Genomic DNA, 21121 nt, shown 5'->3' with positions numbered 1-21121 from the left:
CCTTCCCTGCTCTGTGCATCCCCACATATTAACAGTCGAGTGTTTCAGGGTAAGGAATAAAGGCAGAGACCAAAAGGAAAGGTTTATTTCCCTCTTAAACAGCATGCTATGTAATGATGAAGGAGGCCTGTTCCCAAGGTTTTCTGGAAATAGGGCAATTTATTTATGTAAAAGCTACATGTTGAATTGAGTGGTAAAAACAGAAAATATTTAAAGGAGACAAAGGTCAATGTGAACTGATGAGAGAATAGTTGGGCTCCCTATAGGATTTAGATTAGTTAGTAGAAGAAGGAAAAGGGCAAAAATGAAAAGTCTCAATAGTTGTTGAAGGTAGCCAAGGGGATGGTCAACCTAGAACATGGAAAAGACATCCCTAGATGATACTCAACATTTTGTTGATATTACTATCATGAAATCAGTGAATAGGAAGCTCTTCAAAAGCATTCATGGAAATTAAGATTCAGAAGCAGTACTCTACCTGAATTTTCCCAAATACGTTCTAGCTCTCCTGGAAGGATACGTCAACTCAAAGTAAGCAATTTTTTTTTTTTTCATGAAAGGTTAGATAGTAAATACTTCAGGTTTTGCAGGCCCATCTGTCTGTCTCAGCTACTCGATTCCGTAGTTGTAGCTTGAAGGCAACCAAAGCTGTTAAACACATATGCCCTGAATAATTTCAGTTCCAATCAAACTTCATTTGAATTTTATACCATTTTACATGTTATAAAGTATTGCTTTTATAATTTTTTTCCTGTCACTTAAAAAATGTGAAAACAATTTGTAGGCTAGACAGAAGGCTGGATTCAGGAGGAACACAGTTTGCTGACCTCTGCTTTAAATAGTTCACACTCTGTATGGGTCTTCATAATCTTGGGATTTCTGAAGACCAATGTATTTTAATTCATTGATACTTCTGTCTGAAATTCATAAAGTAAATTATTGATAATTGCTTTTACACTTAGACCCTCTTCTTTCAGTTCCCACTGAACTGTAAACTCTTATTTTGAAACCAGGGACATCAACAAGCCTAGAAATAACACAAAGTCAATGTGGTAAACAGATTGTTTTGTCTCTCTGAGTGTACTGTGAGCTTCAGGGGATATATCACAATTCTCTATATATTCAATTTTCAAAAATAAAAAATAAAGAATAGGAGGAGATTTAAAAATAAGTCTGTAGAAGAATGTAATTAAAGTATGAGTTTATTTTGCATAGTTGAAATACATACATAGTTTTTCATATTATGCATTTTTCATTAACTTTTTGAAGATCCCTTATATACATTCAATAACTCTCTAAATATTGTACAATGTTCTTTTCATGATTGCGACCAGTATGGAATTAATAATGTTAATGTAAATTGTGTTATCTGACTGTATAAAAACAGTTCTTTTTATTCCATTGAGTTTGCATTATTTTAAAGAATAATCACATATTTGATTAAGTGGTCAACAAAGCAGTCACTTAGAAGAACTGTTTTATTCATTGTTCTTATTTTGCACCATCAATTACAAATTCATTTTTCTCTAAATTTGTGCTCTGAAAAACATGCTAGCTTAATTACGCCCATCAAGGAAGGAGAAAATTCTTCTTTCAGTAAAGATAACAAATCTTTCCCTGAAATAAGGCCAACACTTCCTCACATACTTCCCCTAAAAACTGGAAACAGTTTTTAAAATAGTTATTAACAGTCCTGTTGCTACTCTCTGGTATTTATTTTTTGAAGCATCTGATTCTATTTTTTTCCTAGTATAAAATTGTAATTTCTATCTCATTTGAGAATCTTTTGATTAGATAAGAGGCATGGTGGTACTGTGTTCGAGAATTGGGTACGATGTTAATGGTAACCTACAACAGTTATAATATTGTTAACCCAGTGATTAGAACTCCCCTTAATGATAATAGTGTTGTTTTTGCCATTACTAGCATAACAGGTAACATTGAGTGCAAGGCCTTTTTCTAAATACTTAGTTTGTATTTATTCAATGCTACAACGACCCATCTTTGATCAATTGTACCATTTTCTATTTTTGCTAGTTTCTGGTGTTCTGGAATCGATTACAGTTAGCACTGAGTCATCAAAGGAGACCATAGGTAACAATGTTCCCAGAAGACAGGCATACATGCTTTTCCATCTCATTGCAAAGTCATCTTAGCATGTCCTCATGCTTTGTGCATTTTATGGCCACCTGCTCCTCACATCTTGGCTGTGCTCGTCCAGTGGGCCCTGAGAGTCATTGACAGCACGTCATGTACGCTGTATTGCTATGCAAGTGTCACAATTTCCCTATTAAATTCCTTTTCTTCTCAATGAAAAATCTGATTTTTAAATATGCTGGTCAATCTTGTCATATAAGTATGTATGTCTGCCCATCCTATTTTTCACTTATTAATCATTTTTTATTCATCCCTATGCTTTCCAAGGACTCATTCTATATCTTTTTCTTACTAGAATACTTAATAGAAAAATATGTAAGGAAGTGAAGTTATCTGCTTTGTTCCAGGTAGTAGTGCTATAGATTTTTACCAGTTATTATTTGTATGCATTCCTGTATGTGTGTTCCCACATAGCACACTGCCTTCATTTCCTGCCTTTCTAATCCATAGTCATCATCAGAGTCTACCTAGATGTTAGTTATTCTCAAGAATGTATCTGCTTAAGATAGCTAACCTCTGTTTTCAAATAAACACAGGGTTCCATTATAGAGTGCTTTGGGCCACCCAACCCTAATGAGCTGTTCCCTGTTTCTTCCCTAGCACCAGTTGAAAGAGATTATGTATATCCATCCACCAAAGCACCATGCAGGCCAGAGGATCCCAAGATTGAAGGTGGTACAGGTTTCCATGTTTTGATATATTTAGTCAACATACTCTTAGTTAACATATGTTACATCTGTGGAACATGAAAGTTCAAGCTGGGTAGTTGATCTACAGTTGAATAGATCTGAAGAATTATTCCTGCCAATCTTCTTGAATTCTTAACATTAAGTGATAATGGACTCTCTCTGGATCTAGAAATCCTGTTTTTCTGCTGATATCTACAGATTGAGGCATAGTAACATTTGGAAAGCAGTGAATGACAGAACATTAATATTTGTTGAAGAATGACTATGATAGAGTAAGATTTTCTTCTTGATCCTCTTTTTTCTAATCTAACTCTATTGTCCTGTATGTGAAAGTATAATGCAAATTTGTGAAGAGAATGAGATATATTGACATTCAAGAAAGAAATACTTGACTATAGCTTAACATCTTATAGTTCTTTACATTGTTCTCCTTTGTTTTGATACAGTTGTGAAATCTACTCCCTATGTGTCTGAACTGCCTGAGACCACTTTAGGTATGACAGCCTCAGCGGCCCAACCCATGTGCTTTCTGTCTCCATGATGTCATCACCTGAGATCCTTGTGGTCTCTTTCACTGTGAATTCATGTCGCACCACCATCTTCTGTCACGTCGATTTTCTAAGTGCTTCTGTTCCTAATCATTGTCCAAAAATGTCTTTTCCCACTTGGTTTCATATCAAGAGCTTGGTCTCATTCTTGATCTAGAACATCTTTTCTCCTAACTTTGAACATTCTGCAGCTTGGTATTGGATTCAGTGTTTCAGATGATACTTTTTTGTATGATGATCCATTCATTTATACTTTCTGACCTAGCAACATACTTGCCATTAACAGTCATTCCATCACATTCACGCACATGTTTGATTTTTGTTCTCCATTATTCAAGTGAAATTCAATGCTTCTTAACTGGCTCATGCTAAATTACTTTTTCCCTTTATTGATCCTATTGAATGTATCTTACTAGCATGGGTGAGGGGATGTGGTCCAGGTGTGGAGTGAGAATTTCAAAAGTACTTCATAAACTGGCATCTCTAAGCATTTTTTAAACTTAATGCATTACAAAATAGGAATACTATTTTGTGGCAAACTTACAAGCTTCATTTTCTAAATTCTGCTTATTCCCATCCTGTCTGTTATTTGTACTCAGGATCTATCAAGCGTTATAGTAACTCCATATTCTTTCCTCCAATTACCATAGAAACATCACCTCTGCCTTCCCAAACTTTAATTCTACCCAGTCCAGATGAGCCTCAGACCCAACCTGGTAAATACATTATTTTGTATTTCATATGTGAGGTGAGTGTTTGCAGAATGGCCTCTTCTAGACATCAGAAGCTCTGATTTCATCATTGTGCTCACAGTCTTTAAGGGGAGATCCCACCTTTCTGAGGTCCCACTTTTCACTCTATCATCAATAATCAGTCAGTAACAATGTTGTGAATATTCTTTAGGATGAGAGAGGAAAATCTCTTTCAGCTACTCTGCAAGTGTATAATTCAGGAAGTAGAAATATTTTGGGGGGAATAAGATTTTTATTCTATTTCTTAAACATGTGCTCATATGTGTGTGTATGTATATGTAGATCCTAATTTTAATTACTCTATCAACCAGCTCAACTAATATACAAGGTCCGCGATCATGTACAAAGTATTTGAAGATATGTAATTTGTGTTTGAAATTAAATTTGCCCACAGGCCTTATTGTCCAGTCCAGGTAAAAGTGTATAACTGTCCACTCACGTTGCCATTACTTGTATTTGCTTCCACTCTGGCCGTGTTTTGGCCGTTTCACTGTATACAAATAAGAGAAACTGACATACCGATTACTTTGGTTGGTCATCAAGTTTTCCGTGATGGTAGAGTTTGAAGTGAATGAAAATAAGTCATTAATGTGGATAATTAAACATGCTTTCTCTTGCAAGGAAAAATTCTCTCAATACATACAGGTTACATGGAATAGAAGTTCATCATAAATAAGTCCAAACTTCTGTTTTGATTGCCATTAAACTACTTTATATGGCTATATTTCCTAGGGAAGTGTGGATGTTATTGTACTTACTGTCCTCTGAAATATCCTATTATTTACCTATAAACTCTACAGTTTATTTTATCAGAATTTTACATTGATGGACTCTATGTCAATAATGTCTAAGTTTTATCAAGTTTTTTTATTATTCATAATAATAGTATTGAAATGTCTAATTGTGAATACTACTGTTAGTGACTCTTATCTCATTCTATATCATTAGTCATGAAATTCCTTCATGACATGACTTTACTTTCGAATAATTTTTCTTAGACCTGGGGTCAGGGGAGAAATTGCATATCAGCTAGAACCTTAGCAGTCAAGGAATCCGACAGTCAGGAAATTACAAGATTATAAGAAGCTCTAGAACCATAGAATGTTAGTATTGGAAAGGTCCTTAAAATCATGTAACTTTTGGTGAAGAGCCTGCCACTCACTGTAGACCCAAAAATTAGCAATGTGACCTCTAAATTCCCAGACTGCAGCTCTTAAATCAGTGAAATCTCTCTGCAGGCAAGAAGACTCTTCTGAAACCATTACATACATTTGTATTTTGGTTTAGTATCAGGAAGAAGACCTGCAGAAACTTCTAGTGTCTAATAACTCTTATTTTTCAGGAAACTTTTCTTAAGGCATCTGAAACCGCATGACTTTGATCAATTTTGTTTCTAATCTTTCTTTATTCCAAACACACTTTAGTTCAGCCAAGTGAGATGTTTCCACAAACTGCAATTTTAAGTTTAATAATCCCTTTACTTTGGCAGAATCTACTTTTAATTTTCATAGTGAAGAAATAATTTACTAGATCTTCTTTAGGAATTTCCCAGCAAAGGAATAATTCACCAAGAAGAAAGTATCTTTGATGTTCAATTTCTCTTCCACAATAGAACCAATAAAAATTATATTTTGCATAGTAAAATTTTTTTCCATTAGCACTTGCTATTAAAATGCATTCTGAATTTGGAACATAGCATGGTAACTTTTCTATTTAAAAAATCATTTCTATTTGCATTTCAAATAATATACCTGGATATTCTGATAAAATAATGTAAACTTTAATAAGAATGAACTCTTGTTACTATGAAGTTTATTTTCAACCTATGTAAAATGTGTTTGACGTATATATTTCTGAAATTCTAGTACTTTCATTTTTCCAGCTGAATATCTTACTTATAAGAATTATTTCATTTTATTTATTATTGTTATTAAATTTGCTATAGGACACGTGCGCTCACCAGAGAGCAACAGAGAAAAAGAGAAAGCAAGCCACCAGGTCCAGGACTCAAACTGCAGTTGGCCATGTAGGACTCCAGCATCCCAGCCACTGTACCACCTGCTGACCCCAGCAGCTGAATATCTCAAACATTATCTAATGTGCCTTTTCTGTTTTCTGTTATATATATATATCATTTTAAACACCTTCCTATACTTCACAGATCTTTAGAAGCACAAATCACTGTGTATTTAGGTCTTTGATCACTCAGCAAACATCGGTGAACTAGTAGAGCCTTAAATACAGTGATCTTGAAGGGCTCAAGAAGTCCAAACCTATGTCCTTTCTTTTAGTTCCCAAGCAGACACCTCGTGCTCCTCCCAAGCCGAAAGCATCACCACGCCCAAGAATCCCACAAACACAACCAGGTAAATACATATCTTGTATTTTAGCTTGAAAAGTTTGAGGTTAGTAGGGTTTGTTGTGTTGTTGAAGTATAATAGGCTGAGTTTTTAATCCTTGTAAAAACAAGTGTTCTTCTTTAACCTAGTAAAATTTATATTTATTTTTAGATGCTCAAACAATACACCATTGGGAATGCTTAAGTGTCCTGGCCTTACATGATTTAAGATGAGATGTATGAGAATGGGATTTCTTAGAAAGAGGTAGCCTGCATCTCCCTTTCTTTCCCATCCTTGGACTATCTCCCTATACCTTCCACTATACCTGAAGGTGCTTTCCTCTGCCAATCACCCATTTTTAAATTATCTTTAATGCTTGACCTACTTGCAAAAAAAATCTGAGGTATACCCATGCAGTATACCAGGAAAGGAAGCTTCTCTGCCATGCTCTGAGAAAAAGTAAATGCTTAGCACATCAAAATGATGCTTGAATCAGGTAGTAAATCAGACCCTACTGCAAATACTTTAATCATATCTCAATCTCTACTAGGTTAAAAAAAAAAAACCTATCATTTTAAGTGTAGTCTCAAATATCTGTTTGGATTTTGTTTTGTTTTTAAGTTGATTATTTCTTCATGAGAGAGAGTCAGGAAGCCTTATTAAGGGCTTCCTCCTCCAGCCCTCCAGCCCACCAGAATAAATAGATGCACCTGGAGTGTCAGGTCGACCCAGGACGCAAACCTGGAGCCTCCCCACATGTCTCTAGTACCATGTTACAGCACCCTGCTGCTTGTGCCAACACAGCTGGGCCTCTAATACCTGATTCTAAGAGAAGTTTTACCTATTATTTTCTTTAAAGGAAAATTTCTTAAATGACTATTCTGTGTTTTATATCTACCTAATAATTTTAAGTCTACCTTAGTGTCTTTTTAGATCTGTTCTAATTAATGATCAAAATTTGCCATGAAAATAATTTATTCTGATATATAAAAATATGAAGATACCAAGGCAATGTCCCCCCACAGGAGAAGGAATTTGAAAAAATAACAATAAATACATTTGAAATATCAATATACAAGAACTAGTAGGGCTAGACATAACACAAGAACATAATGCCGTGCAAGGCTGACCCACGTGGGAAGGTTCCAGGTTTGAGTCTAGAGATCTACCTGAGTACAGCCCATGATCCAGGGCTAGCAGAAGCTGGGGTGATTGTGACATAAAGACTGATTGTGACATAAAGACCCAGCTAGGAGCTCGGTCTCTCTTACGTGGAAGAAAGAAAGAAACTCAACAACAACAAAAAAAGTACTAAGCAAATAATTAGGGATTAAATAATGATTAAGGAATAGAATAAGGATAAAAATAGTAAACTGAAAAAAATATTAAATAAATAAACAAAATTTATTAAATTTATCAATAGGAAAAACACCTAACTTGAAAGTTATATGAGAAGATACGTTCAATTTTTTTATCTGAACATGAAGCATAGAAAAAGAATAGAAAAGAAAATAAAGTACAAAAACTTGAGGAATGTTGAACTAGATGAGAAAAGATAAAAAAAATACCAAGAGTTACACATTTCTGATTAGTTTTTAAAAATGTTAAAAGAGATATGGAGTAATAGAAATACTTTTAATTTTATCTGTTTGATCTGTATTTTGTACTTAAAAAATATGGTTGGACCCAGCAGTTGGTGTAATGGCTATGTCTCTGGACTCCCATGTAGTTGACCACAGTTCCAGCCCCAGACCCAGTGGCTTAAACTCACACTGGGCATGTGTGCATGCGTTCCCAAGATCCCGAGAGGAGAATGGAGGAGAAGGGATTGTGGTGTGGCCATCCCCCTGAGGAGTGATTTCTCGCTTTCTGTCTCTCTGTCTCTCTCTGTCTTTCTGGCAAGCATACACACTCTATAGCAAAAACCTCACCAAAAAAAAAAAAAAATGTGGTATAGCCAGAAGCTTGATTAAATCTCCCATGATTATACTATACTCTAACTTTCAAATCTGATTGTGATTTAGACCTTTAGCCGACCATTTTCAGCAAGATGTACAACTTCAGAATGGATAGATCATATGCCCAGTGCATTCTTCCACAAACCCTGAAACCCAGGAGTAGCTGCCAGACTATAATCAGAGAGCCTCATGTTATCCCAGTTGAAGCAACTCCTAGTCCATCAGCATCTTTTGTGGAAAATAACTGCAGCTCAAATACTTCTGGTTTTGTTTGTTCTCTAATTTTTCCTCTTCTAACAGTATCTGGAGTTCTAATGTATCTATTTCTGGTTTAGTTTTCTGACTTTTGTATCAGCAATGCTTTATCAGTGTTCAGGCTTACGTTTGGTCATGCCTTCTGTGTAAGCATGGCTGGGAGATGCTGGAATCAAATAACTCATGATCTGAGTTCTCTCTTTTCAGTACCTAAAGGGCCCCAGCGAGTTACTTCAAAACCAAAAATGTCACCAACTCCTGAAGTGTCATACACTCCATCTGGTAAATGTTTATTTCATGTTTACTCCCAATACAACCTATTGTCACACTGCTGCAATGAAACATGAGTGCTGATGGGTATGAGTCAATATTTCACTTCTGTTCAAATACCGTGTTGTATCATAATTATTTTAGAGGCTTCATAAGAATTGTCCAATTGCTCAAATAATATATTATCACAAAAAAAGGCAGAGAATTGCACAGGATGGAGTATCTTTCCTAGAACTAAAGTGCTCTTATTCTCTGATTTGCATAAAAAACTGCCAATTCTAACTATGCTATGTTCAAATGTTTTATCTAACAGGAAGAAAAATAAAGAAGAAATGATAAAATGGTCTTTTATAAATAGATACAGTGAGGCTTAACCATTTATTTGGGTTCATAAATTTTGCTTTAGCCAACATTGCATTTTTTTTTCCTGTCAAATTTTATTTTACAAGATTATAGAGCAAAAGCTTGAGTTAAGTTTATTTCTTGTACACATTCACACATACACAAATGATTTAATTACAGATTCCCCCTCCCCCCAAATTATCTGAGAAGGCCTTTTGTTCACTTAAGAGGAGAATGATCTCACATTTGTGGGATTCTCCAGGATGGGGGACTGCAAGCTATTTATATGAAGTCTTCAAGCAGCCTTAGGAAGACACCATTAGCTGAACAGTCCTCTCATAAGCCAAACCAAGCTCATTTTAAGCTAGAGAATTTGGAAAATACTGTTTGTTGGGTTTTTTTGTTGTTGTTTCCCCTTTCCTTTTGAAGGTGTAATAATTATAAATCCCTAGCTGTTCCTAGAACATTCCCAGAACAAAAGAGTTTCAAAGCCATAATTTAAAATGATGGCATTTGGAAGCAAGCCTGAATTCACTTGTACTTTCCAGATGGTGTAAGTGGAAGATAATATTACTGCTTTGGTATAATTGGGTTGTTGCTGATGATGGTAAGCTAGGTAGAGAGAGGCTCCTTTGCTCTGTGGGCTAGAATTTAAATTCGTGCCACTAAACATAAAAGCCAATATTCTAAACACAAAGTCAGAAAGGAAGTGGTCTTCCCACTTGCAAAAGGTTCATTTATTTTCAATTATGGGGGAAGAAAGTAACAGCAAGTGAGTCAGTACATAACTAAAGTAGATATGAGTGATTTTATTTACTTTTCCTTTTGATTATAGAAAGTAATATTGTTGGTGTAATGTTATCTGATAGTCAAGCTTCTTTCTTCCTTTTAGATACTTGCTTTTGGCATTAGTGCCCCAACACTTGTTTTTCACAGAGACTCTGACCCATAATCTGAGTACTGAAAGCAGCACTAACAACCCCCACCACCACCCCAGGGTTTCTGTTGGCCTTACTCTGTGAGCTCTCCAGCTCTCCAGGTTCAGAGTTAGAATTCTGCCTCTCAGTACAGCATTGGCCTTGCCCTTGTAATCATCAGGGTTCTTGTATTGCTGCAGGACACCTACAAGAATAATCATAGGAGAACCGTTGCCACATTTGTGTTCTGACTGTTCGAACACTGTGTTTTGTTGTGTTTGAAAGGTTTTAGATTGTGTCTAAGCTCAGGTTTGCATCCTAATGAACCCAAGATCTTATTCATCAGATCCTGTAGGTCATACCTCAAACAGAGGGTAAATTTCATATAAATAATTTTTTCAGAATGTATTTATTTACTTTTTATTTATTATTATTATCTTAATTTATAGGGCACATGCACTAGAGAGAGAGAACATGAGAAAGCAAGTCACCAGGTTTAGGACTCAAACCACAGTCGGCCACATAAAAGCCCAGTGCCTTAACCACCATGCCACTTCCTGGTCCCCTTATATAAATTTAATGCATATTAGTATCATAGAGAAATAGAATCTTCTGTCAAAGCCTAAAAATATAAAATTAGTGCTGAAATCAGAACAGAGTTATGTTTTTTGTGACATATATCTCAAAATTTATTCTGAGAGAAATACCAGATATAACAAAACTGAGAAGACCTGTATCAAATAGAAAGTCAGTCTAGGATTCACTGTAGAGTCTGTAGATTCTAGGCATGACACGAGCTTCATCCAGTGAAATCTTTAATGAAAAATCGCCCAGTGACTCAGTTGAATTATCTACTATACTTAATGAGGAATCTTGATAAACTAAGCCCCCATACCTTATATAGACCAAAACAGAACCGACTTTCCTCCAGATTTACCATGGAATTGCTGCAGGACACCACATATGGCATGATGATTTGGAGTTGAGAGCAGAAGACTCCCTCTTTGGGCTGCTCTTTAGATCACTATCCAAACCTGAGTTGTCTGGCTCAACAGACACTGGTCTGCCTGCTTCCTGAGTTCACTTTTCCACCAAGAGCCTGCTCGGCCTGGTTGTCATCTTTCTGGCTCCAAAGCATTTGAATAGATTTTAATCACTGGGAACCAACCAGAAAGAAAACCTAGATTTCAGCAAGCTCTCCAAATCCTCTTGACAGTTCTGTGTATCTGCTCTGCTTAGCAAAGTCTTATCTGCAGTCACATGCTTTAGCATTTTTGTAGTTAGTTTCATGTGTTCAATTGCACAGGTTTGTTTGTGTTTGCTTTGGTGAGCTAATTAAGAACGAGTGTTTAAATCTAAGTATTTTCTTAAAATTGAACCCTATGGTTTAAAATAACTGAATTATAATTCATTAAAGCAATAATTTGCCTGGATGATATACTTTAAAATATTGCCAGATTTAAGGATCAGCAGATAGCATAATGGTTACGTCCCTGGACTTTCACATAGTTGACCATGGTTCAAGTCTCCAACCCAGTGTCTTAAAACTCACACTGGGTATGTGTACATGTGTGCCCAAAATCCCAAGAGAGGAGAATGGAGGATAAGGGATTGCAGCGTAGCCATTCCCCTTGGGGAGTGATTTCTCACTTTCTGTCTGTCTCTCCAGTGAGTACAAGTGCCCTATAACAAAAATCTCTTCAAAAAAATTGTGAGATTTATATTATAAAGAACCCTAAATATGGACATTCATCAAATGATTTTTTTTTCTAACGTAGTTTTTGTTTTTGTCTTATTTGTCATAGGGTGTATGTACTTGCCAGAGAGAGATGAAGAAAGGGAAAGTGAGAAATCGTTCCCCAGAAGGGGATTATTTTTAAGAATGCTGGAGCTTTTCAGCTATTTCATAGGTAGAAGGGAAGGAACTCGTGGAGAAATAGAAATATGGTATAATGAGGAAAATATAAGATATTAGAAAAGTAAAAGTTCTCAGAGGAGATGGGAGGAGGGTGGCCCCAGAGCACAGGTGAAACTCAGAAAGTGGTCACCAGAAATGGGGGTACTACTCAGACTGGACCAAGGGCACAAAGTTAGAATAAAATAATAGAGAATCTTGGGACCATTAGAAAGAGTAATGGTTGCATCAATGGACTCCCACATAGTCAATCGCAGCTTGAGTGCCAGACTCCCACATAGTCAATCGCAGTTTGAGTGCCAGATCCAGGGGCTTAAAATTCACACTGGGCACATGCACATGTGTGCCCAAGATCCTGAGAGGAGAATGGAGGAGAAGGGATTGCAATGTGGCCATCCCCTCCACCCCCGGGAGTGATTTCTCACTCTCTGTCTCTCTCTGTCTCTCTGGTGAGCTCACACACCCTATGGCAAAAATATCTCTTAAAAAAATAGAGAATCTTGAGGTAAAAAAAGTATGAAGTATACATATTATTTTTCTTTTTCCCTTTTTTTAAATTTTTAAGGTTTTTACTATAGGGTACATGTGCTCACTGGAGAAAACCAGAGAGGGAAAGTTGAAAGTTGAAAAAAACAACCCCTGGAGGATGGCCATGCTGCAATCCATTCTCCATTCTCCTCCTGGAATTTTGGGCAAGCACACACACACCCAACATGATTTTCAAGCCACCGGGTTCAGGACTAGAACTACAGTCGGCCATGTTGGAGTCCAATGCCATAACCACTTTGCCACCCACTTGCCCCCATATTATTTTTCTAAGGGAACCAGACTCTTTGTGGCCTTTTACTGGGGTGAACCTTATTCCAGAGTTCATATTCACCATCATTTTAAAACGTGTACTTATTCCTTCTATACAGCAAGAGGAAGACAGGCACCATCAACAGGTTCATCTGTCACAATCCACCTCTAGCCAGCTCAGATTACGGGCACATGTATTCCAAGGGTGCACAGGGAGGGCTCAGGAAGCAAACTGTGAACCTTTCCATGTAGATCCATGCTCATAGAGCATTGCACTACTGTTGAGCCACCATCTTGTCCCAACACCACCTTTTTTTTTTTTTATTTCCTTCATGAGAAAGATAAACACACACACAGAGCACCCAACAGGGTGTTGACACTGTCACCCAGGCCCAGATCATGGGCACCTATGTGCTTAGAGTACTCAGAGCGGTCTCTGGATGCAAACCTGGAACTCTCCCATGCAGGTCAGTCTCACGAAGTGTCACTTTTACCACTGTGCCATAGCCCCTATTTATTAGAGAGTAATACATCAATTCTCTGGTTTAACTCTAGCAAAATGTTCATGCACATTAATTTATACTTGTGCTAGATATTGTCCACTCAAAATTGTCTTGCATTGAATTTTCCTTTGGAGTGCTACACTTAAAAAAAGCAGTTAATATAATTGGTCAGTTAATATTATTGAGTCTAAAATATAATAATGGTAAACACTTTATAAGACAATCAAAATCGAGTTCTGAAATACATTGTCATCATCGTTTACATGGAGGAGTTTTTCCCAACGTGAAACAGGCAGGTTTCAGGGATGGTGCTCTTGTTCACTTCAATAAACAGGAGTGCCACGCAGCGAAAGAGGATGAAACAAAAACACAAGTTCTTGGAGATAGGGTTGACCAAGGAGGAGAATGATTCATATTCCTACAAATGTTTCTCTTTCTTTCCTTTCCACTGATTTCACCTGCCTTAGAAAGTCTGCTCTGACAATTTATTAAATCATCACTTCATGGTTCAAAAGAAAAGTGCCAGCTGCTAAAGCTGGAATTCATGTTCCCCTGGCCTGAATTTCTCGGTAAATTAAGAATCAATAAGTAATGTATTTGCAGTGTGGTGAGTTTGTTAGCTTCTCTCCTCTCAGCTTCTCTGACCTTTAATCCTAGCTCTTTTTTGTGTAATCTAGTACCGTAACTAATTAGGCTAGTTATAAACTATAGACTCCTCCAAATTAAGTGTCTCCTCCTTCAACCTCCACATGAATGCCTAGTTTAACTTACAACTGGAAATTTCTTGTACTTTACCAGTTGAGTCCCCTAAAAAACACTAGGTAGCAAAAGTGACATGTTCACTTTTATTATGGGTTTTCCCTAGCCTTGTGAGAATCTTTTGGAGGTTTTCTTTAATTTAGTGCCCTAAAATAAAAACAGATGTGGCATGCAAATTAAATATCCTGAAAATGATTTTTTTTTAAATGCCCATTTTAAGTAACCTGTTTCCACCCTTATCGTCAAGTAGTGCTTGGCCACTCATGGTACGAAGCTTTCTTCAGCGATCTCTGAGGCAGAGTTCTAACCTGCATTCTATTTTTTCCCCAGCCTCATATAAAATGTAAGCAAATTATACTGCCTGCCAAAGGGACACTGATATTTATTTAATCTTCAGTGTGGTAGAAAAACCTTTCAGAGAGTAGACATGAGGAGGGCTGCCTCCTGGGGAAATGGGGCTAAAGAACATTCCACTGTTCTGGGAATGAGACTTTGTCAGAAATCTAATGCTAAACTGGGCAAATCACCTTGGTATTTTTCCAAATGAGAAATAAGGCAGCAAGTTCCCAATCTACCATGTTATCTTGCAAAGAGGTAACACAACTTTAAACATAGTGTAGATGTCCTCCTCTTTCACACACTGTATCTGGTATTTACATCCATTTACTGTGTTCCTATATCCTTTAGAAGACATTTAGGAAAAAAATAGAGGCAAAGCATTAATGGGAAAAAGAAATGTCGTATTATCTCCTGAAGATATTTTATAGCTTTATCAACTGGACTAGAGAGAGATGTTCACATGTCGAAGTATTCACTTTTTAAGCTAAATAATGTGATTCAATGTATAAAAGAAAAAAAACTTATTGTAGATGTAAGGGACTGGCTATGAGTAGGTCTAACATTTAGTAGACTATTTGTCTTTAGTTTTCGTATTCTCATATGAAAGTCAAGCATCTAGTGTACCAGAAGCTTCATCCCCCAGGAGTACAAAAATGGCAATAGCTCACATTCATCTAGCATTTACTATGTTACAAGACTTGTTACCCTTACATGGGGTATCTTCTAGTGACTGACTGACTCCTTTTGCTTTTTTTCTCTCCATGATAACCATTGATGCCATTTAAAATGAAATTGTGTCCTCCTCTTAGATGTTCAAGATTTTGTTTCTCCTTGCTATTTCTCTCAGTTGCACTTTGTCCAGTATGATTTCCTATTGCTATCCGTTGGATTTTAGTATGAATGCCCTTTGTCAAGAGTAGCCAGCCAGTTCAGGCAAAAACTGAATGTCTTCTTTTTTTTTAAGTTTATTTTATTCATGAACAAAAGGAGAGAGAGAGAGAGAAGAGGACTTTTGAGGGTCTTGTCACACCTCGATCCCCCTCCCCAGACCATCAGGATCCCAGGCATTCCCATGTGCATCTGGTGTGCTTTCAGACTGACCAGGAATCCAAACCCTTAGTGGGCATGTGGCTTCCAGCACTGCATTTTGTTACCACATGTGGCACAAGGCTGGGCTCTGACTTCTATTTTGAAGACAATTTAAGGGAGACCCATCTTCTTGTATTTAACTACAGTTGATATTTCCCCATTTTTTTCCAAGGAATCTTTCAGAATGAACTGTGACTGACTTTGTTACTATTTTGCTGCCACCAGAACTTTCCCTATCAGTGACATTTTTTTTCTTTTGAAAAAAAAAAATCAGTCATGTTTTTGTCCTTGATTTTGAGCCATCATGAAAATACCATTGCTTCATTCATGCTTTGTGGCATTTTATATCTGTGAGTTATGCTCACTTGAACTGTTACATTTAGAGTGTATAGTGTTTTATACTCTTTTCTTTCAGTTCCAAAAGAGGTGCTCCTTCCCTATAAACCAGACTCCGAGGTCTCTCAAAGTGAACCTGGTAAATAAATTATTTTCTTTTCCCAGTTAGGATGTGTATTTTTCAAAAAATATTCTCAGGATATATAATTTTTACTGGATGTAATACGGAAGAAGTTCAAAGAAGATTATAGCTGTAGAATGTCTACTTCCATAGAGAAATTTTAATTATACACGCTGATCAAAAATTTTTCCCCTAATTAAATAAAGGAATAATATATCATTTGTTTTCCCTGAAAGTGTTTTCCTTTAATAAAAGATTGTATTAAAACTATGAACATGGTTATTAACTAAGCCAACTGTTTTATATCTTTTCCAAGCATAAATGTTGGTACATTACAACTATGGCTATACTATTAAGTAAAAAATGTGGGCGCCTATTGAAAATTTTATCTCAACGTGATGGTGAATGAGAATTGTTAAGTTTTAGTTAAACTAAGTTCCCTCAGTGGTGTCCACTATGTATTCTTTTTCTCATATTTATTATATTGGGTCGTCAGAAAAGACATGATGTGTTTTTCTAAGGAAAAATGTGTCATGACTTTTCTGACAAGCCAGTGGTTCTTCAGAAATGTTTAAATGATTAGATGGATACACCTAGGGAATACAGAAACTATTTTTACTTCACCAGGCAGTTTTTCTCTCATAAATATGTGGGTTTTTTTGGTTTGCTTTTGCCATAGTTCTGCAACCTGTTACCTTTAGAATGGAACCAACAAAGACAGCAATAGGTAATGGTTTTCCCATTTGACTAACTGATTATTTTCTTTGCTGCCATCAAGATCATAGGTCTTTCTCAAATGATTCATTGAACCATCATCTTTTCTCAGTCCATTGCATCATGGCATTCTCATTCATGTGACTCTTTCCAAAACAGAAAAGCAATGGTTTTACTCTTGTCAACGCTTTGCTTTGAAGACCAGCTTGAGAGCTCATCACTGATTCCATCCTCACCTACCTCATTTACCTCCGTGTCCAAAATGATTCCACCTTGTTGTTGCCTGTCTAGTTAACAACCCCTACTGGATCGGTGGTTCTCAGCTGTAATGTCACAGCACTCTAGCATGGGAAACATGGAAAGTGCTACACGTTATTATTATTAATATTGATCAAAATTCTGAAAACGGCCAATGATTTATTTGTAAAACTAAACTTGAGTAGACAGAAGAGTGACAATGATGACATTGTCACTCCTTTTGTAATCCTGTATGTTCTCTTGGGTGGGAGCAAGCAGGTAGAGCTACAGCTAAGAGACTAGGACCTTGTCTCACCCATTCATCTTTACCAGCTATTTTCATGAAGGAGCTCAAGCATACAGTGACATTTATTATGTGTTCTGGCAGAAAAACAGTTGAGAACCATTTCTCTCACCTCCCATAGTCATTTTCCTGAAAGTTCTGTGCACGCTTAACTTTCTTCGTCATGACTCATGTCAAGTTTCCTTTTTTCTATTTCAAATTAAGGAAGGCATCATGGGTAGTGCTAGTCTGGTCTGGTGCTGGCTTTCAATCTAAATATTTACAGTCTTGGCACTTTTCTTTTGCAGCTCCTCTCGAGACACGTGGTAGCCCTTTTATACCACTGATTTCACCAAGTCCTAGTCAAGAGGGACTACAGACCACTCTGGGTAAATTCTGTTTCCTATTTCAGTTCAGGGAGGGACCTACATTTTAGAACTTCCTCTTAAAGTAGCCATAAGTACACGATGGCTATAGATGGTTTCCAAACAAAATAAGGTCCATTTTTACCACTATAAAAGTATCTATTTCACATGATAATTTTACATTTATATTTGTTCTTCTAATATTTATCCTGATGTTCACAATAAAACAAGAATATCCTCAAGCATCTTGGCAAATTTTCAAGTATTTTTAAAAGGAAAATGTTCCCAAATTAATGCTATGCTACTTAGTTGCTTTTTCTAGTATTCGAAAACCACATTTGGGAAAAAGACTCAGACATCTAGTCCTTTTGGAGTCATTGCTGTTAAGTACAGTGCTGAGCAATATGAGTTCCCCAAAAAATCTGTTTTAAAAGCAGTTTACTTAGAGAGTTCACCCTTTAATATGAAGATAAAATTAGTGGCTCCCCCCCCCCCGCCCCCCCCCCCCCCGCCCCTGACCCAGTACACTACCTGGGGTTTTTAAGTTAGAGCCACGAAACAACACTAATAGCATTTGGAAGTCCTTGTAATCATTAAAGTGATATTGCAAGAGAACAGATTTAATAATTGAGAATTATTGGGACCAGCAGTTGGCGTAATGACTATGTTGCTGGACTCCCATGTAGTCGACCACTGTTCAAGTCCTGGACCCTGTGGTTTAAATTCATGCTGGGCGCATGTGCGTGCGTGCCCAAGATCCAGAGAGGAGAATGGAGGAGAAGCGATTGCAGAGTGGCCATTCCCCCTGGGGGGGGATTTCTCACTTTCTGTCTCTCTGTCTCTCTCTGTCTTCCTGTCTCTCTGCCTCTCTGTCTTTCTGGCGAGCACACACGCCCTATAGCAAAAACCTCTTCCAAATGAATAAATGAATGAGAGTTATTAAAATATACCATTAATTTTGAGTTACTGGGTATATTTTTAAATGCAGTTTACTCCTATTGCACAAGGCAGAAAGAGCATTGGTTTTTGGTTTTTAGGGGGCTTTGTGCTCACATTTATGGTCAAATTATTTAAAACAAGCCATCTTACTGTGTCTTTCCCCCAGAAGAAACAGACCGACCCACCCAAGAAATCTTCACAACTAAGATTCCACGAACAACTGAACTGGCAAAGACAACTCAGGGTAAAACTATTCCCCACTTTTGAATAGTAACTTTTTCCTATTTGCTTTTAATCAGGATTTTTTTTTTTTTCTAGCATGTAAGTTCTCATCACGGTGAATCACTTGATTTTTTTCATGTCAAAGGTGAAGGACAGCAGGACATCAGTCACGCTTGAGTCACTCATGTGATTAGTTGAATGTAGGAGAGGCAAGTCCTTCAGTAAGAGCTCTGCTTTTGAATATATCATCGACCATTTGGTGCTGATAACTGAGAATGAGAGCTCCCATTTCCCCCCCTGCTTGAACTTCTCTGCTTCATTTTTCACATTTGATAAATAAGAACCTTTATGACCCGCCCCTTCCTCTTCTCCTCCTGTCTCCCTGCTTCCTCCTTACTTTCTTCCTCTCTCCTATCTCCCCTATCCAATCAAAGATATCAATATTGTAGCTTGAGAAAAGGAACTATTAACAAGAAAAATCATTTTTTAATGATGGCAATATTTAAACATCTAAAGAGGTGTTCTCTGTGATTTCCTACTTTTATTTCTTATTTCACATGAATTATCTTAACACATTTATATAATGCATTGAACTTCATTTTCTTACGTATTGAGAACTCTTAGGTAATGTTTAAACTGTGCTACCTTGAAATTCCTACTATTCTGGATTTGTGCCAAGGATCTTTCTAATGGGCCCCCCAGAGGTTCAGTCACTTAAGATGACAAAGAATGTTCCAGGAAAGAGCTCATCTTAATAGGAGAGAATGGCATCCACAGCTGGTCACATCCTAATAGCCCTGTTTGCAAGTAGAGGATCAGATCCACTTTCACAGAAGCATGCCGGTCACTGGGCCAGCTTCATAAACATATGCCTGAGCTCTGTAGCAGAGGAGGTCAATCAGCTGCTCTGTTTAATTTTTAATGTTGGGCATTGGAACACAAGACAGTGCTGAAGCTTGAGAGACATGCACTCGAGATGAAATTATTCCTCTAGATCTTTATACTCTACCCATATGTGCCATGACCCATGTGGCTTTGTGGTCTCTGGGCCCTCAGCACTGGGGCCCAAATGTTCTAAGAAAACTGTGCCTTAACTTACAATATGAACCCACTAGTAGAATCTCTAACACCTTTTCTCTGTGGTGCTCTGGTTCCTATAACTCAAGTCCCTCCCTTTGCCCTTTTCATCTCAACCCACAGCAGAAATCCACTTAGCAAGAGGCATTGTGGGAACCAGCTGATTTTCTTTTAACCTCTTTCAGCCCCTTCATCCTTCCCTGCTACTACCCATTCGACAACTTCCCTGTAATCTCCTCTTTCCTTTTTTCCCTGAAACTGGATAGAACATGTGTCCTTTAAGGAATTTCTCCTGTAGTCCTTGTTTGTTTGCTTTTGATGCTGTCTTCATACAGTACTTTTAATGCTTTACAAAAATAGATTTTTAGACCTGTTTAGATATGAAGTCATCTTAAATTATTTATTATTTGTCACCAAACATTATGTGCAAATAATGTTTACATAGTTACATTGTCAAAGGGCCTCTTGGGCTTTTATTTTTTTCCTAAAATTTATGTTCTTATTTATTTATCAGAGAGGTTTTTGCCATAGGGCATGTGTGCTTGCCAGAAAGACAGAGAGAGAAAGAGAGACAGAGAGTGAGAAATCACCTGCCGGGGAGGATGGCCATGCCGCAATCCCTTCTCATCCATTCTCTTCTCGAGACATTGGGCACACATGCACATGCGCCCAGCATGAGTTTAAGCCACCAGGTCTGGGACTCAACCACATGGGAGTCCTGTGACATAGCCATTATGCCAACTGCTGGCCACTTTTTCTAAAGTTTAAAATTGAAATCTTAGAGCAGTTCTCTCAAGGCTGTGCATATTTTAGTGATGAGATTCTGAGTAATTCACAGCCTAAATGGAAGTAATACTTTAGCTACTTTTCACAAAGTCCTTTCTATATTTTAGTGAGATTGTGGGAAAACTAAAACAAAAGCTAACCCTGATCCTGCAGCTTTGAAATCACAAATGTAACGCTGCTTATTTCTCTACTGCACTCTGAGGCTCTTTCCATCCGAAGTTTTAAAATTTATATATATTCTAGAGTAGGATGAATAAGAATCATACTCTTGTATTTTCTTTAAGGGAAAGCAATCTAAGATTCAAAAGGAGTTATATGAAAAGTTGAAATAGGTTAAATTGACAGAGAATCTTAACACCATTAAAGAAAATTCAAGAAAAATATTTGCAAATCATTCTCGGGTATTTTAAG

At 37.1% G+C, this 21121-nt stretch overlaps 1 protein-coding gene across 1 annotated transcript in view; it reads left to right on the top strand.

The window, feature by feature from the left end:
* Positions 1-21121, top strand: part of ABI3BP (ABI family member 3 binding protein) — a 280943-nt gene that overhangs the window by 205288 nt on the left and 54534 nt on the right. Inside the window, 11 exon segments of the mRNA XM_027769977.1 lie at positions 978-1052; positions 2038-2094; positions 2758-2829; positions 3293-3340; positions 4045-4110; positions 6438-6512; positions 8906-8980; positions 16046-16105; positions 16767-16814; positions 17630-17710; positions 18792-18869. Of these exon segments, the coding sequence (XP_027625778.1) occupies positions 978-1052; positions 2038-2094; positions 2758-2829; positions 3293-3340; positions 4045-4110; positions 6438-6512; positions 8906-8980; positions 16046-16105; positions 16767-16814; positions 17630-17710; positions 18792-18869 (735 nt within the window).

Source organism: Tupaia chinensis, unplaced genomic scaffold (genome assembly GCF_000334495.1).
Source record: "Tupaia chinensis unplaced genomic scaffold, TupChi_1.0 Scaffold000100_1, whole genome shotgun sequence".
Taxonomy (NCBI): domain Eukaryota; kingdom Metazoa; phylum Chordata; class Mammalia; order Scandentia; family Tupaiidae; genus Tupaia; species Tupaia belangeri.
Note: the sequence above shows the minus strand (reverse complement) of the source record. Positions and strands in the feature narration are given on the sequence as shown.